Source organism: Bombus fervidus, chromosome 4 (genome assembly GCF_041682495.2).
Source record: "Bombus fervidus isolate BK054 chromosome 4, iyBomFerv1, whole genome shotgun sequence".
NCBI classification, from domain to species: Eukaryota; Metazoa; Arthropoda; class Insecta; order Hymenoptera; family Apidae; genus Bombus; species Bombus fervidus.
This window is the reverse complement of record NC_091520.1, coordinates 18993156-19014248: the sequence shown is the minus strand read 5'-3', so window position 1 is coordinate 19014248 and position 21093 is coordinate 18993156. Positions and strand designations below refer to the sequence as shown.

The window sequence follows — 21093 nt, the reverse complement described above, 5'->3', positions numbered from 1 at the left end:
CCTATTTCATGATGCATAAATTATTAGCTATACGTATATAGCAAAGCAACTTATCCAAGAAGATTGCGGTAAAAGAAGATCTGAGGCAAAGTTTCAAGAAGGGAGAACTTTTACTTCTCTTATACTTTGTTCTCTACTACCTCTCCAGTTTCTCTCTTCTTTATGCGGACTCGTCGTATACTTCCTTTGAATATATTAGTTCTTCCTAGACTTTTGGCATGCGATTTTTCACGCGACTTACGAAAAAAAAAAGTATCGTTCAAATTTGCGGCAACGCGATCCATTGCACTCTATTCGTTCCTAATTGTTGTTTCTCCTCTGTTATAATTAACCGCTTATACTTCGTCGCTATAATTTTTGTAGATGATCCAAATATACAAATTAATAGACAAATTATATCGCAATCTGTTTGCATCCTACAGGACTTACATAACATAGTCAAAAGTAGGTCCAAAAAAGATGGAAGTACAATTTCTACGAACATGTTCCAAGGTGTACGTGCTTTATTTTACGAAACACCGAAACAATTTTTCCTGTTATTGCGCTTTGTTCTGACATTTCATGGACATTCCAGTTCGCTTTCTCAAGGCAGACTTGAAATCTGAAATTTTAATTCGCCGATCAAATTAAAAACTCGATCGAAAGCCGAAAAACCACGAACGTGTTACCTAGTCATTGCGAAAATTTAAAGTCTAGAGATCGCCTTCTTCTCGTTTCTGCAAGTAGAATACCTTGGAAATATGTATTCGAATTTAGATGCTGCATGAAATAGTTTCATTAACAGAAATACCCTGCGAGGTATTATAAATAAATGTTCTACGAAGCACGTTATTAGATTAAAACCCGTACTAAGTCTAACTTTAATTAAGAGACGCTCTTTGCAATACACGTATTAACGCTCGAGCGTACGAGAAATCTACTTAACGGTAGGCAGGTAGGAGAGCCTCTAGGTTACGTAAGTAGGTACTTCAATTACACATTCAATTGAAACTCCGTTATATCTGGTATTAACGAATTAAATACTTTCTTGCTCGATTACCCGATATCGATGAAACGAATCTCATTGCACGATAAAATTATAAAAATGAGATCAAAAGGCAAAAACTTCCACCGACCTTTCATCTTCGTTCCCTTTGTACGCCGCCTTTCCCATTTCCCCCAAAGTAGACCAATTGTCTCCTGACGGGCATTATTAAATCTTTTGAAGCTGCTCGTCATGAATTTTTCTTAAGAAGCAAATAGTTCAACATCCCTTTTGACGACGAATATTACCGAGCCGCTAATTTTAATACGTACCCATTTCTGCCTTTTCTACTACTGATTCTTATGGTCAAGAGTATCGTCGTGTTCAAATGTATTATTCATTCGACGTATTATCCTTTTCATGTCAGACTCATAAATATATCAATTTTCACTTCCGCGTTAAAGTAACGTCGAATGTCCTTTTTTTGTTCTTAAGTATACGGATTAGAAAAACGAGCGTTGTAACAAACGTAGTATAATAACGTAACGATTAATTAATCGTAATAAAGATGAATTCGTTATTTCCAGAATTATCTGATAATTTCACGTTCGAAATACGCTTTTTGTTTGTGTAGTTGTTACGGTTTTTTTTTTTTTTTTATAAAATACATCTATAGATATGAGGGTTTACTTGGATCGTACACTTCAGTAAATCATCACATTATGTTACACCACGAGCCTGTTGTACGATAATTTACTTAATTAATAATATTGGTCGAAAGGTAATAATATTAATTGAGAAGCGATAAATTTATCCATCGTAGACTTCTGTCGCGCGAACAATATGTAGAAGCTTATAAAACTTTAATCATCGGGCTTGTAATTTGTAAGTGTGAATAATTTTTGAGCGTAGCTATCGAATTTCTTGAATACTCTGATATAAGGAGAATCTACTTTATTTCGCTATTAGCATACGTTAAAATGTCGCGACTTACAATAGCGAAATAGCGGAAACTGTGATTTCTGAAAAAATAGTTTGTTGAAATTATTTCTAATTAGAAATTAATTCGCAACTTCAAGAGTGCAATATATTCTAGCAAATATCTTTTCCTCCTATTTCTTGGTAGCAGTATATTTATCGCGAAAGTAACTGTAAAATCTGTTTATTTCGAAGCAGGCGGCGTTAAATTTTTACACGGAAATGTGCATTATCTACCTATTACGATATTCCCACAACGAGGAAGATACGCCTACTCGAAAGAATAGCTTCGTTTCATGTCATAAAAAATGTTTTTGAAATCATTCAAAACGCGCGTATCTAACGAAAATATATTCTACTCTTACATTTATACGATATAGAATACCACGTATTATATTTTGTAAATAGTATTAGGTGAACCATCGATTCTAGCATAGTTGCAAACACGGTATCTTCTATTAAGATATTACATTTTACTAAGAATTGCGTTTCGTTTTCATTTCGCAAAGTAACAGTAGTTGCAGTTCCAATAACGGTTTTCGATAAATTTTCGACCATTCCTCAAACGTCCACAACCACTAAGGCTGTAATCTGAAATTTTAATACATCGAGTGGGCACTTTTATCATGGTCCCCCAACAGAGGAATATTTTTATGGAACGGAAATTTTAGGAGAAAGGGAAGACAGGAGTAGCCCTTGTTGTTCCGAAAATGCCTCCTTACCTCGTTTCCCGCGGCGTCTTTCGCTTTGGGGAAGTCACGGCCCGGCATGGGCCAATTGTCTCTCGAGGGATATATTAGCTCTTTTGAGTCTTTCCAGGCTGATAACGCGCGGGAAAACGAGGATCCTTCTCCGGCCCTTATACGTCTCCTTCGGGGGCGAGGCTGCAGATTTTACATCCGTCCGCTCGAGTAAACACAGCATCCGCCCTTGCACCCTCGTTCCCGTTACCACGTCGATCTCCACTCTACGCGCAAAGCACGATTTTGAGATTGGACGAGAACACGTTGTCCTTTGCGATGAAATATTCCATTCGCAAACAAAGACAAGGAATTTCTTCGCACTTTTTCCTTATATCCCGTGTACGGCGGATATTTCGTTCTATGCTCTTGGTAATATCTTTACGCAAACAATGTGTATAGCATTTTATTTTAATACAATATCAAGTTTATGATCTCATTAGACCGGTACATATGAAATATCGATACTCCCAAGTTCTAATAGGATAGGCCAATATTACCCGTTAAACGTTCTCTTATCGTCGATTATCAAGTATATTAAAATTTACTATATATCGCGTATATTTATCGTTAGGAATATTTAAAATAAAAATATCAAAATCTTATTATTGATCGTCGTAATTAAACGGAATAACTGACATCCGATTATAACAATTATATACATTTGAAAATTTAGAAGGAAACTGAAGCAGCTTTTCCGTACGCGTTGTTGAAACGTGAAACTAGTTCCAGAAATGTCAGTAACTTGAAATAAATTGAAACGAGATGTAAACAGTGGTTCATGCATAACGATCCATGTATCAATGTTGAAATAGCCTGTAGCGATAAAGTCGACTGTGAACGTTACAAATTGAACAGCGTTTTTTAATTTAATGCACCAATAAATTACGGCTACGTATTTGCTATGTATTTGCTACGTATTTATACAGAAATTATCGCGCACGAATGTGTCACTAGCAGCGAAATAAAGTAAATCGGGCATACTAAATCCGAACTCGTACTACGGCATAAAATATAAGCCCGTCCTCGGACATGAATACAAAGAATTGGGAGAAAAAAAACCGAGCGTGGAATATTTGAAATCGTTGGCGCAATGTGTTTCTCTTTTTCGTTCACCTTTTTGCCGAATCGCGGTAGTGGATTTACATGGGAAAAACGGCCAATAAATCCGACGAAATATCGGAATTACCGTTCCTCCGCGAATTCTCTGCCAGTATTTTAGTTTTCTCGGTATCCGTACCCCCGTTTATCGTTCTCCTCGTCTTCTATCTCGCCGCTTTTGAGCCTCTTTCTGCTCTAATATCTCGCTGCAAAGGGGAACGAGACCCTCTTTGAAAATTTTTCCCCGAAGGCTAAGCGGTAATTTCACACGCTACGAGGACTTTTCACGGGATCGATCATACCGGATACGCTGCCGAATGCGTTGGCAAACCTTCTGTTACGTCGAGTGACGAATTTAAGGAAAAAAACCAACGAAAGATCTTCGGGATTTATGCGGACATTGTGAGACTCGATGTGAATAATAAACAAAGTCATAAAACTTGATTCTCAAACTGATTAACATCGCAAGAAAGAACTATTTTATCTCGTAGAATAAATTATTATTACATGGAAATAAAAATGTGGAACCATAAAAATTTCATTGCACGATATGAATTTCATTGGCAAGCTACAACATGTTTCTGGTTAAACTTTTGAACAAAAATTTTTAAATAATACATTTTACGCCGTTAGGACGTTGAAAAGAAATGGAAGATATTTTATCACAGACGAGAGATTGTCATCCTTGTTCTAACGTTATTGGAAATTCGCTTAAAAGCATCGAGGTTTCAAAGGCAATTCAGCGGATCAGAATGAAAGTAGCGACGAGGCAGAAAAAGCTAGCAGCAGCGCAACGGTAGCAAGTGTCTCTGGCGATTATAACTCGTGCAACTCGGGTCCCGGTGCAAAGCATGTCGTGCATTGCAGAAATAATTAGCCTCGTGTATAATCATTACCCGGTGACTACAGGATCGTCCGTTCTTTCAGGAAAACACTGCCCTGCTGTAGCTATTCGGCGGCAGACACCGGCGGCTTAGCCAGAAGTTCTGTCCTGGTTAGGGTCGACCCACGACCCGGAAGCGCGAATTCCGGAAGTTACGCAACCATTGCCGACCTAGAGCCACTCTATGCGAGACCTTGCGGTTCCAGAGCGAGTTACTACGCTTCCAGCCATGTGACGCATCTGAGCCAGGTATAGTGCAAAATCATTTTACGGAAACTTCGGCAAGATATTGCATTAAGTACCTACATACGTTGGTTTCGAACCGGGGGAATGTGAAACTCTCCAGGCAGGAGATGCGCTACCCAGTTGCCTGTAAAGTTTCCGAGTTTAACCGAGTGCAGCCCTACCTTACGTGTCACGAAACATCCGTGCTTCGGTCTAATCAATTTTATATTTGATCGAACCTGATATACGATTTTATGGAGATCGTATGGAGCTGGTTTAAATTTTTGAAAACGCGTTAAAGTATCGAGACGATATATTGGCTCGCGAGAGGTCCGACGCAACTCCGAGCAAAGAGAGATCGGTAGTAAATATCGTGAAAGCTTAATTCTTACGTATTCTATCGTTTAAGGCAGGCGAAATAAAACACTCGAATAGGTTCTTTGTAACAGAGATGGTTCCATGCTACTTGTTAAAGCATTACTGCGAGAGGCGAGGAATTTCAATTTGTTTAAAACATATGCTTCTGCTAGATGAACGGGACGCGACAAATAAGAGATACTACAATTTGTTATAGAAAACATCCTGAATAATTTTTTAATTATTTACTTCTTTAATTTGATTCTCTGGAATCGAGAAATGTTTGTTTCTTTGGACGAATCTCTCGATCGTGTCGATCCTTTCAAATCGATGATAATTGAAAATTATCATAATTATCAAAACAAAAACAAACATTATGTAATATTTTGATAAGTAAATATTTAAGAAATTTTGAAGGGATTTAACTCCAAAGCTAAATAAAAAGACAATTTTGATAATATCGAATCGATTTTAAAGCTGCGAACGAAGTTTAAAACTGCTTCTCTTGTAAAAAAAAATAGAAAATGCGAATTATCGTGTTTTCAACTGTGTTTTTAAATGCTATACTTATAGTAATTAAAAAGATATTTCTTTTTTAATTTTCTGACCGGAAACTTTCGCACGCCACTGTACGTTTCAAAGAATTCCAGACGTCTATGACCAATAAAGACGAAGAAATTATTATCGAGATACGTATACAGGAACGTGTTAGTGCGAAAAAATTAGCGTGTCAACGAGTTAAGAACGATGTTTCACGAACTCATAAACTATGACTCTCGTATACGATTGGACAATTCAATATGATGTCGGCTTATTGTGTTTTTTCGAATAGCGTGATGGGCTTTAAAAGCGGTGAAGCAGTGCGCGAAACAAAGTCGAAGGTAGATGAGGAACTCTCATAGAGAAATCCGATTTTCTCTCAGCCCTTCTCTTTCTATCCTGGCTGCATGTTCATCGCGAACGCCGCCTCGTATTCTCTTTTCGTTCTTTCAGTAGCGAGAGCGAACACTGCGAGACGATTCTGTTCTCCGGCGTGGCCAGTCTCGTCTGGCCTCGCGCGCAAGACGAGAGGTGCATTCAAAAACTTTATCGAATTTGCGGTCGTAGGGGCCACTCTCTACCAACAACTTTCTCCTCCCAGTGCTTTCAAACCTTTCGGCTCTTTATTCAGCTGCTTCGAACCTGCCAACCTACAACTTCCTTCTAACCGACCGAACACACACCGTTCACCAGAAATTGGTACACGCGATAAACCCCTTTTCCTTCGCATCCTTTCCCCCTTTTGCTCCCGTTGCCTCTTGTTGCTTCTGTCAAGCATCCTGCTCCGTCCTCCTCGGGGAGATAATTCCCCCCGGAGGAAAAGGTAAGATCTGCTTTTCTTGGTCCTGAGTCTACATGTAATCCGATACTTGATTTACTACGCGACTTTCGACGAGAAGAATCATTTTATTCGTCTTATTTTGTTGGTTATAGATACCTGAAATCCTTTGGAATCGTACAGAAGTGTGCGAAAGTTATCGGTCAGATAAATGTTTCTCTTCGAGTCCCAAAAACGATATTTGGAAGAATATTAAAGGAATTTAAGGTAAAGTTCGATATAGTGTAAAGATATGTAGTTAATACTCCGTGAACAGCGAGTCGACGATCTGTACGAAATTTCGAAAAGTTTCGACTTTATGTAACAAATGCTTATATAATGTATTAATATCGATAAGTACTGTAGAGTATTTTAGGTCTCTTTGGAACTTAAAATAATATTAGAAAAATTAAATTTCATCATAAACGATCCAGTTTATCCATGGAATGTGGAAAACATGTTTCCTCGTGGAAGGCTAACTTCGCAAAGAATTTTATTAAAACTAAAGAAAAGAAATTTTTTACATTCAAGCACAAGATCATATATCTACACACTGCCTTTTTATGTACGTCACAATTAACGCAAATTGACACGAAAGTATTATTCTCTGCCTAAAATTAATATACGTATAGTTATACGATTTGACGAACGATTAAAAGAAACGTAATTTTCCTGTGACATTATTCTTTTAATTAAAAAAACCATCATCGTCGTTGCCTAATTTAAATTCTTAATTCCATATAAATGCAAATATAAGACCCTCGTTATATGCCAACGTGAGTACAAAGGGAAACCGAGTGTAACTGTGTAATCGATCATCGGTGCTTGAGTGAATAATTAATAAAGCGAATAAATCGACAATTTACAATTTTTATCCTGCTTCGAGAAGACGTATAGAGGCGACGCGGTGAAACGACGACGACGGGGCGCGGACGCTGGCGCGGGGCGAGGTCGTGACTTCTTCTTTTCGCCCTTTCACCTTCTCCCGTTCTCCATTAAAGAACACGATCCCTCTATTCGCTTCTGCCATTGCTTTCGGACCAGGCACGCTTCGGTCGCTGATCTCTTTGATCGCTTAGAATTCAAATTTCAATGGAATATCAAGTACAGAAATCGAAGGACGTGTGAAAGGAGACGATGTACTTTTGTTCGATGAGAATTCTTCCTTTCGAGCGACTTATCGAAAAATTGTGGCATCGTTAGGAAAGAAATTCACATTTTAGTGCATTTTATCGTAGTTCTTATCTCTTTCTATACTACTGTATATTATATACACTTCGGTGCAAGTGGTAAACGTAGCTAATTCCTTGAACTAATTATAGTTTTCTGTAAACAGGAGACACAAGATAAGGTAACTAGAAATCGAATACTTTATGCAACGACGTTCCACGAGATTCTACGAAGATTTCGTGATTTCCGCAATTTTAACAAAATAACACGATAGAAATTCATCGACGAACAACGTATATACGTATGAAAATCTCGACGTACGGGGCACAACATGCCGTAAATGCGAAATAGCTAGAATAATAACCTCTTTAACAACTCGACGTGACTCGCCTTTCCGCTTGGTGCGTATTTAAAACGAAAACAAAGAAAACATAGAAGGGAAGAGAACGGGGAAAAGAAGGAGAAGGAAAAAACAGAGATCGCGCAAATGTCGAATAAATATGCAATGGAGTTTAGAAAGAGCAGCCGGGCATGGCTCGATTCACGTAACAAAGTCTAGCCGGCACTTTCCGGCTCGAAACGAGCGTTTTACATTAATTTCCCGGGAAAAAGAAACGGCTCGGTACCACCTGTGCTCGGCTATTCAAAGAGGAGGTTGGCAAAGGGGGGCGGACGAAGGTTACACACGCGGTTAGAGAGGCAGAGAAAGGGGCTGAATCAGGGTGAAAGGTGGAGAGAAGCTAGAGAGAAACTGCAAGTGGGTCCTGTGATTGTTTCGGCTTTGATCTTGGATCAATTTACCGGGTATACGCGTATGCCTGAACCCTCGGTGTCCTCGTCTGAAACGCCACCCTCTTGCTATACCGGCGACTGTGCGTCACCGACACGAAGAACCACGAAGAGACGAGTGTTTATACAAACGCGTACAGACGTAAGTACGCGCACCTCAGACGCGAATATACAAGTATACACACACCACACACAAACATATATTTGTATGTAACCACGATCCTTAGGGAAAACTTGTCCTCCGCCCTGATTCCGCACCCTTTCCCTCGCTTACTCGCTCGCTCGCTCGTTCGCTCGTTCGCGAGCTCTCTTCAAACTCAGCCAGTCATGTAATGCAGCAACGTCTTATCCCTCCTGTAAAACGATACGCTTGAGATCCCATTGCCGAAGAAGCCATTACCGTTCCTGTTTACCGGAGACCTTCGGTTTCAGAACAGATGCGCTTTCCTCCTGATTTTCCCGATAGACGCGGAGAATAACCACCCTTTCGTTATCGAAAGAAAGATAAGAAAATAGTTGTAGTCGATGGTACGCGAAACTACACTACGATGAAGCTACGATAAAACTGCTTAACATGCATAGGCTGATAGCCCGTATTTAACGTTTTGTATCTTAATTGTAAATGTCGGCCCTCGAATCGACGATTCGGGTCAGTGTTGCCTCGAGAAGTTCTTGTCGCTTTATCTTCGATCAAGCTTCTTGATGTAAACTCGTCGACTGAAATTGAAGCTTTGAATTATTTAAACGGTTCCTGTAGTTATTCACGAAGCTTCTAGGTGGATTCTGTGTAACGAAGAACTTTTATTCCGTTTAAAAATAATCGAACGACGTAGAAACATTGGAAAACTTTCGGTGCCAGAAGGAAATGTCGAGTGTCTTCGCTTTATCTTCCGATTGCTTTGATAGTATCTATACCGTACCTGTACGTAACGTTGAACGTCAGTTGTCGAACACGATTTAAACACACTGGCAGAAATTGTAAATTTGTTGTAAAGTTACTCTATACTTCGGTTTTAATATGCGCTCCCATTTATTCAAGTTAATAAATTCTGCCAGCTCTTACAAGCGATATCGAAATTCCTAAAATCGAACTCGATTAAATCAGATACACGTCTCACGTGTCTTTCAATTTCAAAGCATATCCTCTCGCTTTTCCCTCTCTTATCGATTTACTTCTTCGTTTCTTTGCCGAATAAAATTCTATCTAGCCGAGAATTAAAGAGCAAGGTAGTCAGCTCTTAAACTTGTCGCCATTAAACGCGTCGAATAAGTCGAATAAGTCGATCCTCTGGTTTAGCGAATTCCTGGCCGAACGATATCGTCTTTCGTCCCATGGTCGATGGTTTAACGTAGTTAAATCGGAAACTGTATTATTAATTAGCCGGATTGAAATTAAAAGTTTCCAACACGACCCTCGTGACGAGGAGGCTAGGCGGTGCCTAAAAACGATGCTTTCAAAGTGGCTCGAACGGGAAACAAACGACGACGTTTGACGAGACCCTCTCGATAAATAAATCGAATTGCTGCATCGTACGCGTCCGGCAAAAAGTTCGCTGCTGGCACCGTTAAATCAATAGACCGATTGTGATTGTATAAAAGCGACTCGTCAGTCTACATTCATTACAAAAAAATACGTTTGCAGCCGGTTCAATTCCTCTTCCCATTCGTTTCTCGCGGCAATTACGAATCCGTTTTTTCAAACTAATAGCAGCCGCTTGTTAATTATGCGTCGGACGTAGTTGTTAGCATTGAAAAATTTTATTTGCTTCGACGAGTAATTCAGCGATGAGCAAAACAATCGCCACGCGGCCGAGCACGAAACAAATAACAATAATCAACGTTGAGGGATAATATTTATTACTCGTTTTCCGAAATCTCATTTACCACGTTTGCGCCGTTTTCCACTGTCGCCCACGATATTTGCTTCCAATTTGCAATCGAATCGTAATACCAGCATGTACTCGTGATACATACGAAACGTGATATCAAGCGAAAGCACACCTTTCCTACAGAACCTCAACGAATTATTCCACGCGACAATTTCCTGCTTCTTAAGATCAGTCGATGACCTATCATCTACGTACATTTTATTCTTATTTATTACTTATTTGTTTAGTAATGTATCACGTTGCCACACGTAGATAAAACTTTACACAGCACGGATCGTTTCCATTTATTTTCTCGTAGATTGTAATTTTTTGAGATATATGATTTGGAGATATCGTAAAAATATTCTTAGAGAAAGAAATTTAGTCTCTGTGACCTTAACCTCGACATGTGCATATATTAAGGTTTTTACCACACAGTAAACGCGTTGATGAGGGAGCAATGGGATATTTTTATTTTCGCTGCTTTTACTTTCAATATTATTTCATCATAAATCTGTTACTTAATTCTCATCATATGGGTGTTGTAATATGAAATACCGATTAAAACAGTTGAAAGCTAGAATTTTCCGATAAAAAAAGCGAATATTATATATACCATACTTATGGCCAATGTGATGTATATGTATGCGTATATGACAGCGATATAATACTACGGCGAGTCGATCTATTTAACACTTTTTATAAACGCACAAAGAAAAACGTGGAACAAATTAAGCAGAACTTTGAAACAGAGACCATGCATTATAACCGATTTCCTACGCGGTTTGATAAAGCCTGCGTCATAGCATTAAACTACAAAAGCGTAACTTGCACGTAAAGTGCTCTAATAATTTAATCACTGCTGCGTTATATCGGCGAATAAAGCGAAGCATTTGATAACGTCATTAGCGTCTTATTTTTATAGCACACGGCGCATTCGGGCGTAATTCGCTTCGCCATAGAAAACCTCGTTACTGGTTGCAAACAATATAATTAAAAGTGCCTAGCAGCGGTGCCGGCTATCGCGTTTAAACCATGGCGAAAGCAACATGGAAGCATCCGCTTTGCTTTCCATAATAACGAAATTATTGCGTCCCGTCAACTACCGGAAAACCTCCCTCTCTCTCTCTCTCTCTCTCTCTCTGTCTATACCGCACCGCGCCGGGCCGTCGTGTCGCTTCGCGTTGCGATTATCAGTTAAACAAAGGTGCGCTTCTCTTTTCTATTTATATTTATAAGCTTATTCCGCGTTCCAAATTCCACGCTTCGAATTCCACCAGCGGTCCTTTATAAGTCTCTCGGCATGCTCGCTAGCCGATTTTAAATTGTCTCATTGCATTTTCATTAACAAACGGAAAAGAGAGAAAGTAGAAGCGAAAAACGAGCAAGGCAAGAATTCTCTCGCGTCAAAAAGAAGAAGAAAAAAAAAAAGAAAAAGCGATAAAGAAAATTAGGAAGGGAGAAACTGAAACCGGCGAGAGGAGAACGGAGAATGAAACCGACGAGCGGAACGAAACGCGGTAATGAAAACCAGCGGACAAAGCGGAAGAAAGAAGCTAGCTCGAAGTAGATTTTTTTTCGGTCGTCGCGTCGGATAAGAATTACAGAGCACGGTAAGTCGTGATATTAGCCGGCCGTATCCTCGTCGAACGTTGTCCCCGAAGTTTCGACGAATGATCTCAACCGCGACATCCTTCTCCGGCTCGGGGAATCTTTCTTTTCAACTTGGTCATCGCGTTACTTTTCAAATCGGGCACGCCCTCCGGTAATTTGCACGCCGCCAATGCTTTTCAGAGCTGGTTTTCCATCGTCTTCCGCCTCTTTTCTCTCGCTAGTGTCGCTAGTCTCGCACGTACACGTACAAAGCTCGGTGCACGCGTAGACGCGTGCAAATGGAATGGGAGGGGCCGAAGGCAAAACTCCGGAAAATTGAAATTAATGAATAACCGGTCTCCCTGCAGCCCTGTTTGCTCCCCGTCGGAGCTGTCCTACGCTTCGCAACGCAGGAACCGCTGGAAAACCGTTGAGGAACAAAGGGGAATGTGGCTACGATGGAAACGACGATATAACGATGACACGGCCGGACGTGGGGCAAAAGGGGAGGGAGCGAAGGGAAGCTGGTCCTTCTCTTTTTTTCTTCTTGCCATTCTTCTTGTCCTTCGGGGACTTCGCGACCTCTTTCGTATCCTGTTACAGGCGACAAATGCTTTTTTAATGAGTTCCCCCGCGAAGGGATTTTGTTCCGTGATGAATTATGCAGACGCCGTGTTACGCGATCGAGAGACGTCGAGAACGGTTGCAAATTGTTTAGGAATCTCTTTGGTGTCTGTGCGCATCACGCTTAATACCATCGTGTCCTGTCTGTTAATTTATAGTCGACCGATCCTTGCGAGAAGGCTAGGGCACTCGCGGTATCGAGGTCTGCGCTCTACTGTCGCGATCTCGTACAGGAGGGCACCTTCGGACGCGTCTACAAAGGTACCTTGGAATTGGTTGGCCGTGAACAAGAAGTCATCATAAAGACAGTCACAGGTATCGATGTATTAGTATCGTGTTGGAGAGGCGTGATATCAGGCTTTAGGAATAGTAACGACTCGTCGCTTTAGCAATAGTAACAGAGTCGTTGATGTTTTTAGGAAATAAATCAATATCGTACAAAGTATTTTTTCTTCTTAACTTTTTAAATTAATTGGAACATTTGTACAAATCGTTAGAATATCTTGAAACGTTTCGCAAGTACGTAAGTAGGGATTGTAAAGGCTTGATGCTCGAACCTTTTACGATCAGACAAATTCGAGAATTTACGTCATTCTATCGACCAACACGATATTAATAAAGTTCGTGATGAAACATTTTTTTTATACAAAGATTTTTTATACAAAGTTCTACTTTTAAAACTCCTTATAATACATATTTAAGTAACTTACGATTTGCTAAAGTATTCAGACATTATTTTGATAAATATGTTAATTAAAATTGAGTAAAATGTTGCAATTCCACTGCGTAGTAAACATAATTTCATAAAGAGGAAATGTTGTTTTATACGTTTATCTTTGAATGTGTAATTAAGCGTCGAATTTTTAACTCTGATATATATAATTCGATGAAAGGAAAGACATTTCGTTTTGCTTACCATTTGTATGTCAAAGTGTTGAATACCATCAGGTGATTTATATGCATACGTTTACGTACTACGTTAAACAACTTTATCAACACGAGTACGAAAAATTGAAAATATTATTCGATAATTTTATTTTCAATTATGCGTACAGGTGTTCAAATTTGAACGCAAGTTGTACTACTCTAGGCTAGCGACGCGCGATAAGGTAGAAAATCATGTATCTGCCGCAGATTCGCAAAACGAAACAAAAAGAAAAAAAAAAGAAAACGACGAAACGAAACGAGGAAAATATTTCAAAATCTGTTACAAAATGAATATATCCTTTTAGTTAAAGAGAACAAAAATAATGGGAAAATCGTAATTATTATAAATTGTTTAACGTCCTATAGCCTAAATTTTACAACTATCAAACGCGTTAACGATAACACGAAGGATAACAGAAATCACTACAGGAATTAATAAGAGATGTTAATGATTTTAGAAGTGGCATCGGCTTATCAAGCCTCTTTGCTGGTGGTCGAGGGCTCGCAGTTGGCGGGATTAGTGCATGCAAACATAGCTTCGCTGGCCGCCGCCTGCCTGGATAGTTCTTGTCCGTTATTGGCATACACGAGTTCGCCAGGCGAGTTGAATTTGAAGTTGTACCTTACCGACGGAAACCATCATCCTGGGACCAGGGACTTGGTGCACGTTGGCGCGCAGGTTGCTAGAGCAGGGGCATTCTTGCACGGTCGAGGGCTCTTGCACAGGTGATTGCATCTACATATTTCTCTGTTCGGTAGATTGATTAGAATGTGAACTGAATTGCTGTCACAGAGAGTGACTAAGATACACAAATACCACTCGTTGCCAGTAGGTGTAAATTATGCGAACAATGTGTAAATGAGTTCTGCTTCTCAAATGGAATTATAAAGTACTGTTTTCATAAGATCGACGAATGCGAAAATATATTTGTAGTTAATCAATCGTATGTTTCAAGCTTGAAAGATAATGCGCGAATAAAAATTGTAATAAGGCATATGTATAATAACTAACTACATACGCCGACATTGCAATTGCAAGCCAATTTAGCGGATTTTCCAAAATTATCTGTCTCGATTAAATAACTAAAGAATGAGAAATAAACGTGTTCGGTAAACTTATCCCCGAAGAGATTAAAACGACGTGCTTTAATCCTTTGTTTCAATTCGCGTTAAAATTATGTTGATCAAACTTACGTTTGGTTAAAACAACCTATTATTTATACAAGGTGATTTGAAAATCATGGCACAGAAAGAGCGTTATTGTAAATGGAGCGTATGCAAAAAAATTACGCGAGGAACTATATTTTTTCTGTCTATGTTACGGCTTCCAAATCATCCTGTGTAATAGCTTTCTCGTATCTGTAACACCATTTATACCATAGAACATGCTGACACAAAGTTTGGCTGGAAAGAAGGTTTGGAACGTCCTGTATAACCAACAATATGTTTGCAGGGATATCGCTGCCAGAAACTGTTTGATCGAGCCAAGCAGCCTTCGCGTGCGATTAGCTGATACGGCTTTGGCGCGAGATCTCTTCCCTCAGGATTACCATTGTCTCGGTGATAACGAGAACAGACCCATTCGTTGGATGGCCTTGGAGACTCTCCAGCACAATCAGTATAGCACGGCGACGGACGTGGTACGGACCATAATTCGTATTGAATTCCAATAAACTTTTGAAGCTGTACCGCTCCCCGACGATAACGGACGACCGAATTTTCTAATAAAATCAGTAGACTATATACATTTAAATTATCTATTAAAAGATTATTTTTACTATTTATTATATACTATATATATACATTTTTAAGTAAAATATTATTACGTATATTTTAAGTGAGACGCCTTTCTATTAATTTAGAGGAATCTAATTTCTGAATTTGACTTTTAATTCAGAAATTACGAATCTGAACGTAAAGAAATTTTCAAGCAACGAGACGAGTCTATAGACAATTACAAATGTCAGTTTTATCGTCGCGTTATATTTTATTTTATTCGTATTATATCTTATTATATATTAACTTTGTTCGTCTGCGTGGCACGTATAAACTGATTACCAAAAGTCAACAGAAATACAACTAAAATTACAATAAGTATAATATATTTGGTTCGGGATAGTCGTTTTTGTACTTGGCAAACAAAGGTAAACCGAATAGTTAGGTATCGGATGTTTCAAAAATTCTCACGGCACTCTAGTTGAAAATCGCTGGCGTATCGGCTCTCAAAAGCCAATTTAATCGGCTCTTGATATTCCCATTATACGCAAGTATAACGATTATGAAGCATGGAATTATTATCGCGGTTTGATGATCCAAATATTTGTATCAATGTACGTGTTCCGATCATAACCGATGGAGAGAGAATCGATAGATTTTTATCGCATGAATTGGAATTATGTAAATTATTTGTTCTCCCACGTTACGTTTCGACTAACTCGTATAAACGGAGTTCTATTGTACACGGGTCGATTCGATCGTGAACGAATAATCGATTTAAAAAATATACTTGTGTATATTAAAACAAACTTTAGTCAAATTTGTATCCGTGCGATAGATTAAATTATGATGCGTTTTTAAACGAGACAGAAAACAAAAAAATATTTCGTATCCAATGGATCGCTTCTTTGAGGAAAAAAGATTCTTTAAAACGTAGAAAGGAAATTTATTTAAATGAGAAGCGACTCCGTAAATAGTTACCTATTTAAATTTGCTTATACTTCGTGAAAGATACATATATAACATACGTTGTAACTTTTGCTACGATATTATCACACTGATACATAAAATATGAAAGTAGATACTTGCAACAAAGTAAATCATTTTCAACTGACATTATCGAAAAGCGTTTTTTACTTTGAAAGAAGCTATTACGGATATAAAGACGTACAAATGGACAAAATGGACAAGATTATTGAATAACGAGGAATTCCGTAGTTTCGAATTTTAATAAAAAAAAAAAAAAAAAAAAAAAAAAAAAAAAAAAACATTTTATCGAGAACCGCAGATTCGATGAAACTGCGTAAGAAAGTAATAAACGCTATATTGTTCGTTCGCTGTAAAACCATTATACGAGTAATTCGGTGACATCGACGTAAGCGAACTCTTATCAAACGTGACAAGTAATTATTCCTTTTCTTTTCTTTCCTTTTTGCAAGTGGTCGTTCGGAGTGTTCCTGTGGGAATTGGCGACGATGGGCCAGCAACCATACGTCGAGGTGGATCCTTTCGAAATGATGGCGTGTCTTCGAGATGGTTATCGACTGGCCCAACCGAGGCCATGCCCGGACGAATTTTTCGCCGTAATGGCCGTCTGTTGGTTAGGCCTTTCAAGAGACCGGCCGACCATGCCTCAACTTCTCGCCTATCTACAAGACTTTCACGATGCCCTGGGCGGCTTCGTTTAAAATATTTATACTCGAACGTTTCACGATGTTCCTTGAAACGGCAAAGCATTCTGGAATGATATGTTCGAATCACGTCGCGGAACCTTTCCGTCAACGTCCCTCGCGAGAGTTCCGAACGCAAGAAAGAGGATTCAACGTGAGCGGGAATCAAAACGAAGACTCATGGAGAGAGAGACTCACGATAAAGATAGCTCGGCGATGAATGACGAATTTTTTTGAAAGTAACCAACACCGCCCAGAAGGGCGTGGTTTTTCATTAAAAAAGGAAAGAAAGACGAGACTCGAAAGTGGAGATGCAATCGTATGGAATTGAAAATCGCTGCCCATTTGCAATCGTACAGAATTGAAAATCACTGCCCATATTATTGATTGTCAGCAACGGTACTCGACGTTCCCTCTGGCGCGTATCGGCGGGCCACATTGTTTTCGAAATTCCGTTTGGAGAGCAACCGGAGAATCAAAACAGGTGACGATGGTTGACCAAGACTGGGGTGCAATTCCGCGGATTAAAACGATTCGATTACGAAGAAACGAACGAAGTGCGGCCCGATCGGTGACGAAAAGATCGATGCGGATATATCCGTCCATAGCAGTTAAAAAAAGGAACTCGAAGCGCGCAACATTTTTAATAACGTGACAGATAGATGCAACGCGACGGAAAACGCGCGGCGCCTGTGAACTCGCAATCACCGCTGTCCGTTGCGCGCGTTACATCATCGGTTCGCAGGCGCGCTTTCGCAACCTTCTCCTTGGTTTCTTTCTTTTCCAAATTTTACAATGTCGCTGCTTTTCCATAATCTCGGACCGTGTTAGAAAAGATCGCAACTATTTTCGCTTGCCCAACTTGGAAGAAAATGTTTCGCGAAACTTAAACGGTCTCGTCGATTCGAGCACTGCGTCAAAAATCTCTATAATCAAAATTGTATTGGATCAAAATGCGCGAATCTGCTGCTTGGCAAGGTCGAAAATTATCGGATGTCTATTTTCTTAGACATTTTCAAACGCATTTATTCGCGTCAATATTTGACTGTTCAGCTACGCGTGCAAAATTCTTCTAGCAAATTTCAAAGCAAAGAGTACAAAGTCTTGCGTTCTTCTCAAGTGTCTTTTCGCAAGTACATTCGCGATATCGACTATGGTATAATATTACGATATTGAATTACATAAAAATATACTCTTCATACGGAATAAGAAAAACAACTCTAGAGTTTTGGCAAGTTATAAATGAAGTTATCTGTTCGACCGGTATCTTTAACTTCTGTGGTATCGTTAACCTGAAAAATATTTCCTCGCAACGATTTTATAAATAATGCATAGAGCTCGAAAAGGGGAAAGTTTGCAGCAAGAGGGGAGAGACAGAACACAGGCAAGAATACGGTATATTGCCTCTTGCTAACGCATTTTCCGGGAAATTATTCCGATTATTAAAACTTTCGCAAACGTGCGAACATTTACAAATAATTTCACTCAGATTCCTAAACGCAACCTCGTGAACATAATTTCCCTCGAACGAAGTACGTAATACAAATAATTTAGTAAAAATTGAAATAAGCCCGATATCGCGAATGTATTTTCAGAAAAGCTTGACGATGCGACGATCTAAGCACAAATATGCGAATGTCGTATTGCGTAAAAAAGATCGAGGCCTATCACGCGGAAAGTTATAAAACTAACGTTACATGCATTTTCGTATGTAATTTAAGATTGTTTATATTATCCGTTTAGACACGAAACAGTATCAAGATGATTCTATTTGGACAAGGACGTTTAGCGTTTCTTGAGCCTAATAAGAGGCTCGAGAGGTTTGCGATGCATTGATTGCGAAGTTTCAGCATTACCTTTAGAAAAATTTATCGCAAAGATTGTCTGTGCGAATTTATTACGATATATCTGCGTTATACTATTCTATTATCGGTCGCAACATTGATTCTTGACGAATGAAAAGAAGCGACTTACGATCTACAGCGGGCCATATTTAAAAAGAAGATACCAAAAGCTCGTTATATTTATATATCTCGAAGAAAAATCTATCTCGTGTGTTTGCTTCATCCTATTAGAATGTTTTTTAATCGCAATTTAATTCTATAAAACGATATTTGTCCGAATAGCAGGATATCGCTACTGTTCCCTGTCTCGATGGATAAGATCAAACAATGTGGGAACATGGAACCGTTGATTTCGACGAATCCTTTCGATTCCTTCGAAGAAGCGCTTGCACCGTCCGAGTGCGCGAGATCACGATTATATTCGATGGTTGTTCGTTAAGTATCGCGATTGCGAAACTTTCGTATAATCGTAATAACCGAAACGACGGAGAGAGCAAAAGCAAAGCTCGGGAATCACATAGGAATCTAATTGTCGTATCTGACCTTCGATAGGCATATACTGTTACGTAAATGGGCGGTCGAACTATACGTACTTGTAGTTATGTACCTATTAGCCACACCGCGCAAGTCACTTCAAATATCCACGTCTCGCGTCGGATTGCACAAATTATGCAGCATGTCAAACAAGTCGCAATGTCGTGGTTTTCGCTGAGCATTTAACCGTTTGCGGTCCGGCTTATTCTTCCTACCATTCGTCCAGTCTGTTTTATCATATTAATCGAAGCGGACACTTGTCACCGTTTGTCTCCGCGATACTTTTCTCTAGTTTTATCATTTGACACGTGTGTGTTCCAACTTCGTGACAAGTGTACCGTAAATCTCGTGGTGAAACATCTTCGCGTTTAACAAACGGCGAGTTACGTTCCAAGACTCGTGTTTTACTACTCGATTAAATTTCCAGCTGATCGACGAATCGATAGGCGATGCGCTGGTAAATCCAAATGGAAAATCGCAAAGAATTATTCGAAACTAACGTTTAATACGTTTATGATATAATTGCGAATCGTTTATCGAAGGAAACGCTCCGCGTAGATCGATCACTGTCGAGTCCTATTCTTCGAGCGTAAGATACTTCGACAGAAATTAATAGGATATTTTTATTCCAAAAGATATACGTATATCTTTAGATACTAAAGATACCAAACATATATATTTAAGGATAAAAAAAGCTATTTTCTAGTCTTTCCTAGTCTAATTGTTTAGTAATATGTCAACGTTAGTCACGAGCTTACCGAAAGAGACATTTTATTCCGAGAATATACGTCGTTCAACATCGTTTCGATAATTTAACACGGTCGATTCGATGTTCAAAATCAACGATCTACTTTTGTGCTTGACGTCTAGTCATAAAATAATTTGCGGATAACGTTTAATTTGTAAGTTAATGAACAAGAGCGAAAAGAGAGATATTTAATTCGCTGCGTAGGAAAGAGGAAAGTTGTTGTTGGGTTTCTTTAAAACTATCGAAACGACAGCGATAATCGCGACGAAAAATTCATAATAAGACGCGAGATGACGTAACACACACGTTTAAATGTACTCGATGTGTAAATGTCGCATGTTCCTGACTACGACCATTAACTTTATCGCACTCTCTCTTTCTCGTCCCTTTCTCCCAGCCCCATTTTTCGACTATACCTCTTCGTCGACGCATTATAAAAAGCTGAATCTACCATCTCACTTCGTAACTATTGCCTACGAGCATTTCACTACTACTAATTAATATTACTATTTAAAGTAACTATTGCTCGCTACTATTTATTACGACGTCCTAAAGTCGATTTATTTTACGAAATCGTCGTCACTATGATGTATCCGGTAATCGTAACTTCCTCGATGTCTTATTTTATCAATGGAGGAACAGGGTAGGCTAGCGCTGCACACTTTTTCGCTATCTCTGTACAATGAAAAGAAAGCCTCGTGTCTCCACGTGAATGTTGTCCACCCTCTCTTTCTCTAATTTCCACGAGGGTTCTCGAAGAGGAAATCGGCGGAGCAGAAGGTCGAAACGCCCTCCTTTCGATTCCGCCTCCCCCTGAACGCAACCAAAGACCTCGATCATGAGACAGTTCCAGTTACTGTAAATATCTCTAGCGAATAATAGTGGTGCGCCGAGTGAGTTGATTTGTGCAGATTCTATTATTTCCTACGACGATTTACGGCATTATTTTTCAACGGAAAGTGAAATATACGTGTTAAAAAAAAAAAAAAAAAAAAATGTTAGTGC

General features: G+C 39.2%; 1 protein-coding gene across 1 annotated transcript in view; it reads left to right on the top strand.

The window, feature by feature from the left end:
• The window catches only part of LOC139986527 (tyrosine-protein kinase Dnt), a 106440-nt gene extending 86051 nt beyond the window's left edge, over positions 1 to 20389 (top strand). Inside the window, exons 5-9 of the mRNA XM_072001931.1 lie at positions 4711 to 4915; positions 12808 to 12964; positions 14035 to 14302; positions 15030 to 15216; positions 16732 to 20389. Coding sequence (XP_071858032.1) covers positions 4711 to 4915; positions 12808 to 12964; positions 14035 to 14302; positions 15030 to 15216; positions 16732 to 16980 — 1066 coding nt within the window. The 3' untranslated portion in view covers positions 16981 to 20389. The remainder of the gene's footprint in view (positions 1 to 4710; positions 4916 to 12807; positions 12965 to 14034; positions 14303 to 15029; positions 15217 to 16731) is intronic.
• Positions 20390 to 21093: the final 704 nt, after the last annotated feature.